General features: G+C 37.9%; 1 protein-coding gene across 4 annotated transcripts in view; it reads left to right on the forward strand.

Moving 5' to 3' along the window:
• EML5 (EMAP like 5) overlaps positions 1–13,628 on the forward strand; it is a 164,196-nt gene that overhangs the window by 134,828 nt on the left and 15,740 nt on the right. For 3 of the 4 annotated variants that reach the window (XM_060122842.1, XM_060122761.1, XM_060122683.1), the window contains 2 exons: positions 7,227–7,247; positions 12,973–13,146. In XM_060122842.1, coding sequence (XP_059978825.1) covers positions 7,227–7,247; positions 12,973–13,146 — 195 coding nt within the window. The remainder of the gene's footprint in view (positions 1–7,226; positions 7,248–12,972; positions 13,147–13,628) is intronic. The other variant, XM_060122921.1, reaches the window with a different exon arrangement.

Here is a 13,628-nt window from a genome sequence, read left to right on the forward strand (position 1 = left end):
TGTTGTGCCATTTAGGATCTCCATTGCCTTATTGATTTTCTGTCTGGAAGATCTGTCCATTGATGTGAGTGGGGTCTCCTACTATTATTGTACTCCTGTCAGTTTCTCCCTTTATGTCTGTTAGTATTTGTTTTACGTATTTATGTGCTCCTATATTGGGTGCATGTATGTTAACGAGTGTAACATCCTCCTCTTGTATTGATTCTTTTATCATTATATAGTGGCCTTCTTTATCTTTTTTTATGGCCTTTGTTTTAAAGTCTATTTTGTCTGACGTGAATATTGCTCTCCTCACTTTGTCATTTCTGTTTGCATGAAATATCTTTTTCCATCCCCTCACTTTCACTCTATGTGTACAGTAAGTCCCCTATATACGAACCTTCACGTTGTGAACTTTCAAAGATGCGAACATGCCTTCCATCAGCGTCAGATGTGAGTGAAATTGCAGCTTGCCCTCCATCTCCTATTGCTGACGATCCTTCAGCTCTACTCTCTCCTTCCTAACTCCTCTCTCTCCTCCAGTCAGTAACTCTTCTTGCCTGTTTACTCAATGCCAGCCCCTGTATGCCAGCTGTTGTACTACTGTACTTTTCAAGGTACTGTACTGTAAGATTAAAAAAGTCTTCTTTATTTTTTCTGTTTGTTTGTTTTTTATGTATTATTTGTGTGAAAAGTATTATAAACCTATTACAGTACAGTACTATATAGCCAGTTGTGTTAGTTGGATACCGAGGCTAACTTTGTTGGTCTTACGAACACGCTGTCAGAACAGAACTTGTTCGTATATAGGGGACTTATTGTATTCTTCGCCTGAAACCACTTTCACGTCTCTTGTAGGCAGCATATTGTAGGCTCTTGTTTTTTGTATGCAATCTGCCATTCTGTGTCCTTTTTTTTTTTCTTCTTAGTATCATGGAGACTTTTCTTATGTTTTTCACACTGTTTTAAGGCTTTGGTTGAGATTTTTCAGGCTTAGGAGCATAATTACTAATTTACAGCTGTACTTGAGAGTACATATGATTTTCTTTTTTTTTATTGAACTATTGATATAATTGATTTACAATGTTTTGTTAGTTTCAGGTATACAGCAGGGTGATTCAGTTATACATACACATATATCTATTTTTTTCAGATTCTTTTCCCTTATAGGTTATTATAAAATACTGAGTATAGTTCCCTGTGCTATACAATAGGTCCTTGTTGGCTATTTCATATATAGTAGTGTATATATGTTAATCCCAAACTGCTAATTTATCCCCTCCCCACTCTGTGTCTTTTGTTTGGCACATTTAGTTCATTACATTTAAGGTAATTATTGATAGATATGTATTTATTACCATTTTAAACCTTCTTTTGCAGTTGTTTTTGTGTTTCTTCTTTGTTCCTTTTTCTTTTTGTTTTCTTTTTGTGGTTTGATGATTTTCTTTTGTATTATGCTTATGTTCTCTTCTTTTTGGTTTTTGTGAATCTGTTGTATGTTTTTGATTTGTGGTTACTCTGTTTTTCACTGTTTCTCAAGTATGATAACTCATTACTATATCTTTTTGCTTTAGACTGGTAGTTCTATAGACTCAAACACATTCTAAAAAAAAAATTGGGAGTTCCCTTGTGGCCCAGTGATTAGGACTCAGTGCTTTCACTGCCAGGGGCCTGGGTTCTATCTGTGGTCAGGGAACTAAGATCCTGAAAGCTGTGCAGTGTGGCCACAAAGAAAAAAAAAACCACTTGACATGTCTCAAGCATTTCATAATAAAGAATGAGCAAAGGAATAAAGAGACTTTGAGACAAACAAACAAACAATCTACAAAAAATCTACATTTCTTACTCTCCTTCCCCACATTATATGATTTTGATGTCATCTTTTACATCTTTGTGTTTATCCTTTTGATGTTCATTGTAGTTATTGCTTTCACAAATTGTTTTTTGATTTTTTAAAAATCTGTCTGTTGGCTTATTTGATTTACTTTCCAATTGTGATTTTCTCTTTCCTGTAGATTCTTGCTTCTTTTCTATTTAGAGAAGACCTTTCAATATTTCTTTTAGGATTCGTTTAGTATTGTTGTATTCTTTTAGTTTTTGCTTGTCTGAGAAATTCTTTATCTCTCTTTCTATTCTAAGTGATAATATTTCTGGGTAGAGTATCCTGTTTTGCAGGTTTTTCCCTTTCAGGACTTTGAATACATCTTGCCACTCCCTTCTGGCCTGCAATGTTTCTGTGGAGAAATCAGCTGAGAGCCTTATGGGTGTCCCCTTGTCATTTACTCTTTATTTTCTCTTGCTGCCTTTAGAATCCTCCCTATGTCTTAAACTTTTGCCATTTTAGTCATAATATGTCTTGGTATAGGTCTGTTTGGGTTCATCTTGTTTGGGACCCTCTGTGCTTTCTGTACCTGGATATATGTTTCCTTCTAAAATTTTCAACCATAATTTCTTCAAATATATTTTCAATCCCTTTTTCTTCTCCTTCTTGGGATCCCTCTTATGCATAGATTGGGATGCTTTATATTATCCCATAGGTCTTGTATATTGCTTTCATTGTTTCTTTCATTTGTCTTTCTGTCTGCTGATCTGATTGGATGATTTCCATTATTCTGTCTTCCAGATCACTTATTTATTCTTCTGCATTATCCAGTTTGCTATTTATTGCCTTTAGCTCAGCTTTTGTCTTGGCAAATGAGTTTTCTAATTTTAATCGGCTCCTCTTTATAGTTTCTAATTGCTTTTTATAGTAATCTGCATTTCTATCAATAGCCCTTCTTCATTCCTTCAGTATTTTCATTATTTCCTTCTTGAACTCAGGGTCTAGTAAACTGGAGAGGTCTGCTTCATTCTTTGTTCTTTCAGGGGAATTCTCTTGATCTTTAAATCAGGAGTGGTTCCTCTGCTTCTTCATTTTACTCATATTTCTCTGGCTTTATGAATTTAAGAGAAACAGCTATCTACTGTGGTCCTGAAGGGCTCTTTTTATGTGGAATTGTCCCTGTGTATGCTCCATGAGTCTAATATTTTTAGTGCGAGGGCTGTTTTTAGTATGGATACCTGCCACATCTTTCCTCAGTGTGTGTTGACCATTATCCCCTTGATAGGGGGTGTAATTGTTGTTGTGGTGACCAGAGCCTGCACTGGATGTTGAATGGGCCCTCCTCTTTGGTCTGTGCTTGTCACAGCCCTGTTGGGGGCAAAGTCTGCTCCCCACTTGTTGGAGTAGACACCCCCAGATCCGTTTCTGAACTGCGGTGTGAGGTAGGCAGGGCTGGAGCAGGGAGAGGAGCCACTGAGTATTGCTTTGTAGGAGCTGTCCACCAGGAAGTGCGCTCTGTGATGTTGCCTGTCACCCGTTGTGTGGATTCACAAAGTACACTTGGCACTGCCCTCGGCCCCACCTCAACTGTGGGAATTCAGGCAGTTGTCCTGGGTGTCCCTCAGGTGCTGTGCTCACAAAGCCACTAGCGCAGATCCCTTGGTGCAGAACTGCTGAGATCAGGTACCGGGACTGCCAAAGTCTTGCACCTGGACCCATTGTAGAGCTACTGAGTCAGCCCAGACTGTGGAAAAGCCCACAGCCACTATCGCTGGACCCGCCCCATCCACAAGATCACCAGTAATCTGCTCGGATGTCCCACGGGCACTGAGTTTACAAAGTGCCTAAATTCACAGATCCTACAACCTCTGGGACACTCAGATTTCAGCCCTGCTTCCAAAGTCACACGGCCCTTGGGGATCGGTTTGGATTTCAGCCCTGCCTCCAAGTATGGACAATCCTCTGGTGCTTACACTCTCCCAGAGCTCAAAGAGGCAGAGCTGCACCACCACGAGCACTCCAAGAAGGGGAGGCTGCTATGGCAGGGGCCCTGCCCCTCCCCTCGAGCATTAACAATGGGACTTCAGTGGCAGACCCAAGCTCCTTCCTGCGCACACCCCTGATTGTGGCTTGGACCACACTTCAGCCCCTTCAGGCTGTCTCCACACAACCAATGCCAGTCCTCTCCCCAGATCTGTCCTCTGAAACCCAAGTTTCAGTGCCCAGCACCCCCGCACACACCAGCAGATGCACATCTTAGGCTGGGGAGGGCAGGGAGGTGGCCAGGACCCTCTGTATTGGTCTCTATCTGTTCTGCCTGCTGTAAACCGGCTGCTCTACTCTTCTCTGAGCCTCTGAAGCTCCCTTTCTGTCCCAGCTGATCTCACCACCAGTGAAGAGACTTCCCAGGGTGAGGGAATCTTTCCTCTTTCATAGCTCTCTGCCAGGGCACAGGTCCTGTCCTGATTCTTTTTTTTTTTTTTTTTTCTTTCATCCTACCTGGTTACGTGGTGATCTTTCTTGTAACTTTGGTTTTATGAGATCTGCTGGTGTTCAGCAGGTATTCTGTGAGAAGGGTTCCACATGTAGATGTAGTTCTGATGTATTTGTAGGAGAAGGTGAGCTCCACATCCTTCTATTCTGCCTCTTGATCCAGCCTTTCTAATCTTTGAATATAAATACGTAGATCTAGCCCATTTTCACACTAAGTTTTTGAAATTGAAGTCTTCTTTTCACTTTGCATGAGGAATAAGAGACCAAGTTACCATTTTGGTCATGAAAGCATCATGTTTAGTGCCTCTTGGCATATAGTTATTGATCAGTTAATTTTTATTAAGTTCATTTATTCAACAAATTTACTGAGTATCTGCCACGTGCTAGGTATTGTTCTTGGTGCTCGGGGTATAAGCAGCTTACAAAAAGACAAAATCTCTGTTAGTGGAATTTACATTCTATGAATGGAATCCTAGAAGGCATGGTTCTTCCATTTCCCAGCTTTGCTCCTTCTCCTTTTCTTTCCCCTTTTCTCCCTTTAAAAAAGCAACTTTGGGGGCTTCCCTGGTGGCGCAGTGGTTGGGAGTCCGCCTGCCGATGCAGGGGACGCGGGTTCGTGCCCTGGTCCGGGAAGATCCCACATGCCGCAGAGCGCCTGGGCCCTTGAGCCATGGCCGCTGAGCCTGCGAGTCCGGAGCCTGTGCTCCGCAACGGGAGAGGCCACAACAGTGAGAGCCCTGCGTACCGCAAAAAAAAAAGCAACTTTGTTTAACATATTAGGGCTATAGTTTTCTCTTTTGATTAAGAAATGTCACAAATTAATCTTTCATAAAATTTGACCTCTACTTCTTTCCTTTTTTAAAATTGAGATATAATTGACATAAAATATTATGTTAGTTTCAAATGCATGATTTGATATTTGTATTCTTTCCCTTTTGTTGAAAGGCAACACTATAGAGAATGTGGAATGGCTAATTATCTCCCCCTCTTTCTCCTTCCAAGTCAAAGTTCAGCCAGTACAGAGATGGATTTTAGATCATGTATGTAGTTCTGTGCCTTGCCCTACTTGTACCATTCCATAAGACATAAAAATCTTTACTGATGCCTAATTAAGTGTAAGAAAGACTCAAGAGAAGATCAAAGAGTAAGAGACTTTTTCTCTTCTGAACCTAAAGAAAATTGAATCAGTAGGTACTTTGCATGCCAGGCTTGTTTAAAACCCACAAAGCACGAAAACACTTTCTAAAATGCATATGGTTCTCTTTGTTAAAAAGTCATATAAATCATAGAGGAACTGAAATATTTGCTTTTGTGGTATTTTAGCCAGTTACATTCAAACTTTTTTCTTGGAATCTCAGAGCCAAATATATCATTTTATCCATCATTAGCTGTCCATCATTAGATGTTTGAATTTCCTTTTTTACATATTTGATTAAGGATCCTCCTACACGTGCTTGAACCCCATTATCACTTGATGCCTAACAGAGTAACCTAACCTCTCCTTAGGAAGCTCTGTTTGTTTGTTTTTTTAAATAAACTTATTTATTTTATTTATTTTTTTTGGCTGTGTTGGGTCTTCGTTGCTGCACGCAGGCTTTCTCAAGTTGCGCCACTTTCTCGAGTGGCGAGCAGGGGCTGCTCTTCGTTGCAGTGTGTGGGTTCTAAGCATGCGTGCTTCAGTAGTTGTGGCACATGGACTCAGTAGTTGTGGCTTGTGGGCTCTAGAGTGCAGGCTCAGTAGTTGTGGCACATGGGCTTAGTTTTTCCATGGCATGTGGGATATTCCCAGACCACGGTTCGAACCCATGTCCCCTGCATTGGCAGGCAGATTCTTAACCACTGCACCACGAGGGAAGCCCAGGAAGCTCTGTTATAAAGTGCTTCTTCATATAGAACCAAAATTTATTTCTCTTTCATTGCAATTCACTGGTCCTCATTTTGGGGCACCCAGAATATTTAGACCTGTGATGTTTAGATCTTTATCTGTACTCTTAATTGTCCCAGGCCCTGCAGATATTCTGGGATAAGCCTGATCGCCAAAACCAAACACCCTCAGTCTTTAAACCATTCTTCATGTGACATAGTTTCAAGTCCTCTCATCATTTGGTTGTTATCAGAGCATGTTCAAAACTAAAAGTGGTATATCCTGACTGGTCTGTTCAGCAGAGTCAAGTACTTCATTACCTTTTCTCTCGTATTCCAGGTCAGGATACGATAGGTCTACATATGTCATTGAAATAATTATTTCATAGGGATATAAAGCTCTACCAAAGCACAGAACAATCATCTATTTTGAAAAGATTGCTAAATTTTTCTGCTTTCTTTCTTGCAATAGACTATTGCTTCTGCAATTGTGGTTAATAAATATTTCCACTGCAAATATAATGAGTTTCGTGTTTTCTTTTTTGGTAATCTTTTACTCATACAGAAAATGTTTAATTAAAAAAAATAAGAAAGGGGTTAATTTGTGACCTGAATTAAGAGCTTTTTTTTTTTCTTGAGTTACATGCTAACTTTTGCCATCATTTCTCTCAGAAGGTTTAGATCTAATTCTTCCCTGCATGTAGAGATCCATTAAAGCCCAAAGGATCTGTTAACAGGGCATTTTTTAAACCAAAATAAAGTCATATCAATTTTAAACCATATCAATATTATTTTAAGTTGTTATATTTAAAATTTCATGTGACTCACTATATATAAAGAAAATATTGATCCAAAGATTGAAAGGTCATATGCATAGAATGTTAATATGCATATATAATTGAAATTAGTGGCTTTACTTACAGTGTACTCAGTTTTGCATAATAAAATTAATTTTTATATAACAATTATTTAAATTACTTAAAATCATCATTTTATGATAATTGAGTTTTTACAAATTTTGCTTATAGTATTTATGGATAATTATTATTCTGCTATATTTCCATTATAGGTGATTCAGCAGACATGTCAGGTAAGGAAATTAATCATTTTCTATTTTAGTCATATTGTTAAGTAATGATAGCCCAAATTTTTATAGAGTAATAAGATACTTGAACCTATTTTGGATTTCTTTTAAATTAAGAATACAGCATTTTAATGTCATGATGCTGAGCCCTATCTGCAATAATAAGTTTTTTTTAAAAAAAAGGTAATATATTTTGACCTTCTTAGTGTGCCCAGCATTGTTGTAAGTCATCACAAGAATTCTTCATAGTAGATATTAACTTGCCAATATCACATAGCTGGTAAGAATAAAGGTGGGGCTAAAACTTGATCTTAAATATGAATCAATAAATTGTATTGCCTAGAAATAAAATTTTTAAAAATTTATTATTTTTATGTAACCATCTTAATTATTGCACATACTAGATCAACAGAGCATTTAAAGATTTGAAAATAACTTTTTATTATTGATTTTTTTTTTTTTTTTTTTTTTTTTGCGGTACGCGGGCCTCTCACTGTTGTGGCCTCTCCCGTTGCGGAGCACAGGCTCTGGACGTACAGGCTCAGTGGCCATGGCTCACGGGCCCAGCCGCTCCGCGGCATGCGGGATCCTCCCAGACTGGGGCACGAACCCATGTCCCCTGCATCGGCAGGCGGACTCTCAACCACTGTGCCACCAGGGAAGCCCTATTATTGATTTTGACCGTGGCTTTGTGAAGTTAAAAAGCTGTTAGATGAACAATGCATGCCTGTTGTTTTTAGATATTATAATAAATAGGCTTTTTCAACTGTATTTCAGTTTACATAATATAGTAAGAATTAGCAGTTTGATAAGAAAACATTTATTTGATTTATACCAATTTATATGATTTGTATCCATTTCCCTCCCCTCCTCCAGGGTAAAGCATGATTTTGTGATTTGACTATTTAACTACAAATTTATTCAACACAACAGGCAAGGTCCTTGCTCTCTTGGTCTACACTCAAGAGCAGGGGTTAGCAAACTACAGCCCTTGGCCCAAATCTGGTCCAGCACGTGTTTTTGTACAGCCCATGATTGAGTATAGTTTTTTATTAATTTAAGTAGTTGGAAAATAACACGAGAAGAATAAAATTTCACAAAACATGAAAAGTATATGAAATTCAGATTTCGGTATCCATAAAGTTTTATTGGACACAGCCATGCTCATTCAGTTACATATCGTCTATGGCAGCTTTTGTGCTTTAATGGCAGTGTTGAGTAGTTGCAACAGAGACTGTTTACAACACTCTCATTGCTTTCCACTGCTGCTTAGCACACTGCAAATTGCAGTGATTCTCTTTTAAAACTTGACAGGTTTTGAGTGCTACGTGTATTGCTATTCCACAACATTTTTTTGTTATTGAAGTATAGTTGATGTACATATTAGTTTCAGGTGTACAACATTGTGATTCATATTTTTTACAGCTTATACTCCACTAAAAGTTATTACAAGATAATGGCTATAATTACCCTGTGCTATACAGTATATCCTTACCTATTTTATACAAAGCAGTTTGCATCTCTTAATCTCATACCCCTAATTTGCCCCTCCCCTCTTTCCTGTCTCCTTAGGTAACCACTGGTTTGTTTTCTATGTCTGTGAGTCTGTTTCTGTTTTACATATACATTTGTTTGTATTGTTTTTTAGATTCTACATATAGGTCATGTCATACCGTATTTGTCTTTCTCTGACTTACTTCACTAAATATGCTACTCTCTAGGTCCATCCACATTGCTGCCATTTTTTTGGTTTTTAACCAGGGTATATCTATCATGTCAAAACAAGAGAGAGGAAAGGAAAATAGACTTCAAATGTCAAACTCAAAAGGCACAGTGAAGTGTGGATTATGTTGTTATGAAATTAGTTGGTAAAACATTGTGTTTATTATGCAATGATACTATAGCTGTGCTGAAAGAATACAATATATGTCAACATTTTCACACTAAACTTTATCACAGTATTCCCAGTTCACAGGAAAGCAAAAATCAGAAAAAATTAGAAACTTTAAGACAATATCTCATCACAACAGAATTTCTTCAAAAAATAAAATAAAATAAAATGTGGCTACAACCTAAGGTTCTGAATGACTCATTTGTTAGCTAATCAAGAAAAGCTGTTTATTACTGTGAGTTAATTAAATCATGTTTGATTACAACGAACAAGTGTCCAGAGAAAATAAACTTAAAACTCTTAGCTTTTTGGCAAAAACCATTGCTAAAAGAACTGAGGACATTGGGAACAACATCAGTAGTCACTAAAAACAAAGCCAAAAAAAGGCAGATGATTTTTAATGGTTTCCCTTGGCTCTTGATGGGGTGACAAATGTTGCCAGTTGTTTATTTGAGGAATCAGTGCAGACTTTTAAGTGACTGAAGTTTGCCTCTATAATCATTTAAGGCATTTATGGCTATTCATTGTGTTCTTTGTCAGCAGGTGGTTTGTGGAAAATATTTCAATCTATCATGTGTAATTGAACTTCAATATTTTGTTATTTAGAGTCAACAGTTAATTTTGTTTGCTCTCATAGACTTAACCATCATCAGTTCTGTTAATTTATGTTAGAAATAGAAGGTGAAAGTCCTGACTTGCCCTATCCCCACAGCAGTTCAGTGGTTTAGCAGTGGTAACATTTTGGGTTTTTTTGTTTTTTTGGCAATTTCTGTAGCTCAGAGCCAGGACTGAAGTTTTTCTGAGTGAGAAGAACTGCCCTCAGTCTCTGTTATGGAAAACTCAGTGGCTTTGGAAATTAGTTTTTGCTGCATACTTGATAATGTTTCTTAATGATTCAACCTGAAATAACAGGGAAATTACAATTACAACCTGCAATTTCAGTTACAGTGCTTATATGTGAAACTTATACTGCAGGAAAGTCATTTGATGGCAACTAATCTTTGAATCACAAGTAACACCAAACTTCACTATATGCTTCTCATACTGTCAAAAATTAAGATGAGAACTGAGATTCCCATTCCCACACAAATTTGCAGCAAATGTATTTTCTGGGCTCAAGTTACAGTTCCAGCAGCATTTTTTAGATCTTGATACAAGCGTAGAGAAAATTTCCATATTTAAAAAATCTGTTTAACTGTACAATTGAGGAACTTCCACCTAACCTTCAATTTAAAGTTATTATTCTGCAATGTAATACATGCTAAAATGCAAATATCAAGATAAGACTCTAATAGAATTTTCTGAATGCCTTCCAAGTGATTAATATGCTCAATTAAAATCATATGCTTTTGGGGCTTCCCTGGTGGCACAGTGGTTGAGAGTCCGCCTGCCGATGCAGGGGACATGGGTTCGTGCCCTGGTCCGGGAAGATCCCACATGCCGCGGAGCGGCTAGGCCCATGAGCCATGGCCGCTGAGCCTGCACGTCCGGAGCCTGTGCTCCGCAATGGGAGAGGCCACAACAGTGAGAGGCCTGCGTACCGCAAAAGAAAAAAAAAAAAATCATATGCTTTTGGATGATATTCATATTTGACAGTACCTATCTGTGTGAGACATTTTCAAAGTTGAAAATTATTATAGATCATTATCAGATGAACATTTGTAATTTTTTTTAAAAAATAAAGAACTCTGATTTTGAACCCTACTTAAGTGAATTATCCCCCCCAAAAATTTCATTCTCATTAGTAGATCTATATTATAAAAAATTTCACTCAATGAATTTCATCAATAAAAATTTTGTGAAAATTTGTTTTATTACACAAGTACCTGCATAATACCTTCAATTTTGTCTCTTATCTGACCCTTTACAGTGGAAGTTTGCTGACTTCTGCTTTAGAGGGAGACAGGCAATAAATAAGTACTTTTTTTCCTAAATAACATGATCTAAGATGGTGATAAATGTGATAAAAACAACAAATAGGGCGATGGCCACAAAACAGTGTTTTTTCAGAGGTGGTAACATTTAGCTAGGCCAAGAATGATACAAAACAGTGATACCTGAAGGGTGACCTGGGGGCTGTAGGCTGAGGCCTGGTTTGGGAATCCTACGACCACCTACACATTCAGTGATTCACTAGAAGGAATCACAGGACCCAGAGATAGTTACGGTGCAGTAGTTTATTACAATTATCAGCAAGGGAAAAAGACACATCAGGTGGAGCCTAGAGGATAGAGGCACAGGCTTTCTATGTCTCTTCCGAAACACTCCTCCAGGGCTTCCCTGGTGGCGCAGTGGTTGAGAGTCCGCCTGCCGATGCAGGGGACACGGGTTCGTGCCCCGGTCCGGGAAGATCCCACATGCCGCGGAGCGGCTGGGCCTGTGAGTCATGGCCACTGAGCCTGCGCGTCCGGAGCCTGTGCTCCGCAACGGGAGAGGCCACAACAGTGAGAGGCCCGCGTACCGCAAAAAAACAAAACACACTCTTCCAGGGGTCACACAGAACCTGCTTCTTCTACCAGCAGCCAGATATATCAATGCAGGTGCAGTGTTTCTGCCCAGGGAAACCCACTGAGGACTCTGAGACCAAGGTTTTTACTGGGGGCTGGTCACATAGACACAAAGCCACAACTACTAAAATACCATAGTCACAGAAGAAAGCAGGTATTCAGTGCCCCCCGTGGACAAAATAACCTTATCAACATAGGGAACATTTCAAAAGTCAAGTTCTCATACACTAGCAAGCTGGCCATTCTAGTGATAGTAACCTCAGTCCTGTGTCTGTTAACTCCCTCCTGGGGAGGCCCTAAAGCTGAATCAAGAAACAGGAAGGTCCGTGTGACTGCAGTAAGGCCTCTGAGATGAACCTAGAGAGGGGCAGGAGTCAGTCATGTAGGGCTTTGCCGATCATGGAGAGGAGTGTGGATTCGTGCTAAGTGCAGAGTCCATCATTGGAGAGATTAAATTTATAATCACATTTATAATTTGAAGCAAATGCTCTTCCATATTTTGATTATTTTACTAAAAGTACTTATGTTCTGAGACTGAATTAGCTGCTGAATGAACTTACCTATTCCTTTTTATAGGGTGCAGTTCTTGAAAAAAGGACAGTCCAAAGCTATGGTTTTTTAACCTAGGAAATACAGAGAACTGGGAAGACATTTTAAGCAGTAGAAAAAGGCTGGACAAGATAAATTTAAAAATCTAAAAAAAAAAAAAACAACAAATATAATTTTTTAAAAAGATTAGCAGTTTAATTTCTTCCATGAAATCCTGTTTAAAAAAAACAAAACTACTGTCTTATAAAGTGATATGAACTTAGTTTTTTACCAGATATATGCCTATGCAGTTGAAGATTTCCTTTGTGATCTATTCACATGGTTTCCTACCTACTGCCTTTCTCAATTTGTATTCACTTTCTCTCTCTCCTTCATATAAATAGGTAATAAATATATCCTGGTATTTCATAAGTGTATAATGTTTTTATATTTCTCCACATAATTATATAAAGATTTAACGTGTATCTAAAACATACATTATTTTTTGAAAAGTTGTTTAAAGTTATGATTACCTAATTTGCTTGTCTAAATGCTATTTTCTCAAAAGTGCAAGTTGGACTATAGCCTGAGGAAGTAGTCTGTATTTTTCTCCCTTCCTTTCCTTTCTCTTCCCTTTTCTTTCTTTCTTTTTAATTCAGTCTTAGTTTTGAGCTATTTTTTATTAAGTACAGTCTTTCTTTGGTACATATTTCTCTTGTGTTTCAGAGATGAGTATGCATCAGCCTTAGAAATGGAAACATTTGTAATAGGTGTATTACAACTTTGGGATTTTATCTTTGTTTAGCTACAGCTCCTTCTATCCACATCTGGGATGCAGTGAACAAGCAGACTTTATCTATACTAAGATGCTACCATTCAAAGGGAGTGTGTTCAGTTAGTTTCAGTGCTACTGGAAAACTCTTGCTATCTGTGGGGCTAGACCCAGAACATACAATTACCATTTGGAGATGGCAGGAAGGTAGGAATTTTTTTCTTTGTAATTTTAAAAAATAAAAATGGGGTGATAGGAATTTTCTATTTCATATTTGTGTTAACTTGGTGATTGAAACCATTATTCACTATTAAGCCTTACTCAATACCCATACACAGTTGTAGGTATGTTCTACTTTCAAAACCCAGTGAAATTGTAAACAAAGTATAAACTAATGAAAGTTATTAATATTATAAATGATTCACTGTTCTTTCAGTAAGAAACTATGCATGTAAGTGTCTTGCTAATTATTATTTGGTTATAGAGGATCTTACTTGAGAATGCGGTGAATTATATTGTTAAGTGATAATGGAAGGGCAATAGGGTAATATTACTTTAACACATTTCGGACAAAACTTTTCAGTTACATAGCCATTATAAAAAAGTGAAATTCATAGAGCTACACAGAAAAAAATAAGATATGGTTTCTAAAATGCCCCTTAAATTATAATAAAGCTTTCCATAAATCA

The sequence above is a fragment of the Lagenorhynchus albirostris genome, chromosome 1 (genome assembly GCF_949774975.1).
Source record: "Lagenorhynchus albirostris chromosome 1, mLagAlb1.1, whole genome shotgun sequence".
NCBI lineage: Eukaryota > Metazoa > Chordata > Mammalia > Artiodactyla > Delphinidae > Lagenorhynchus > Lagenorhynchus albirostris.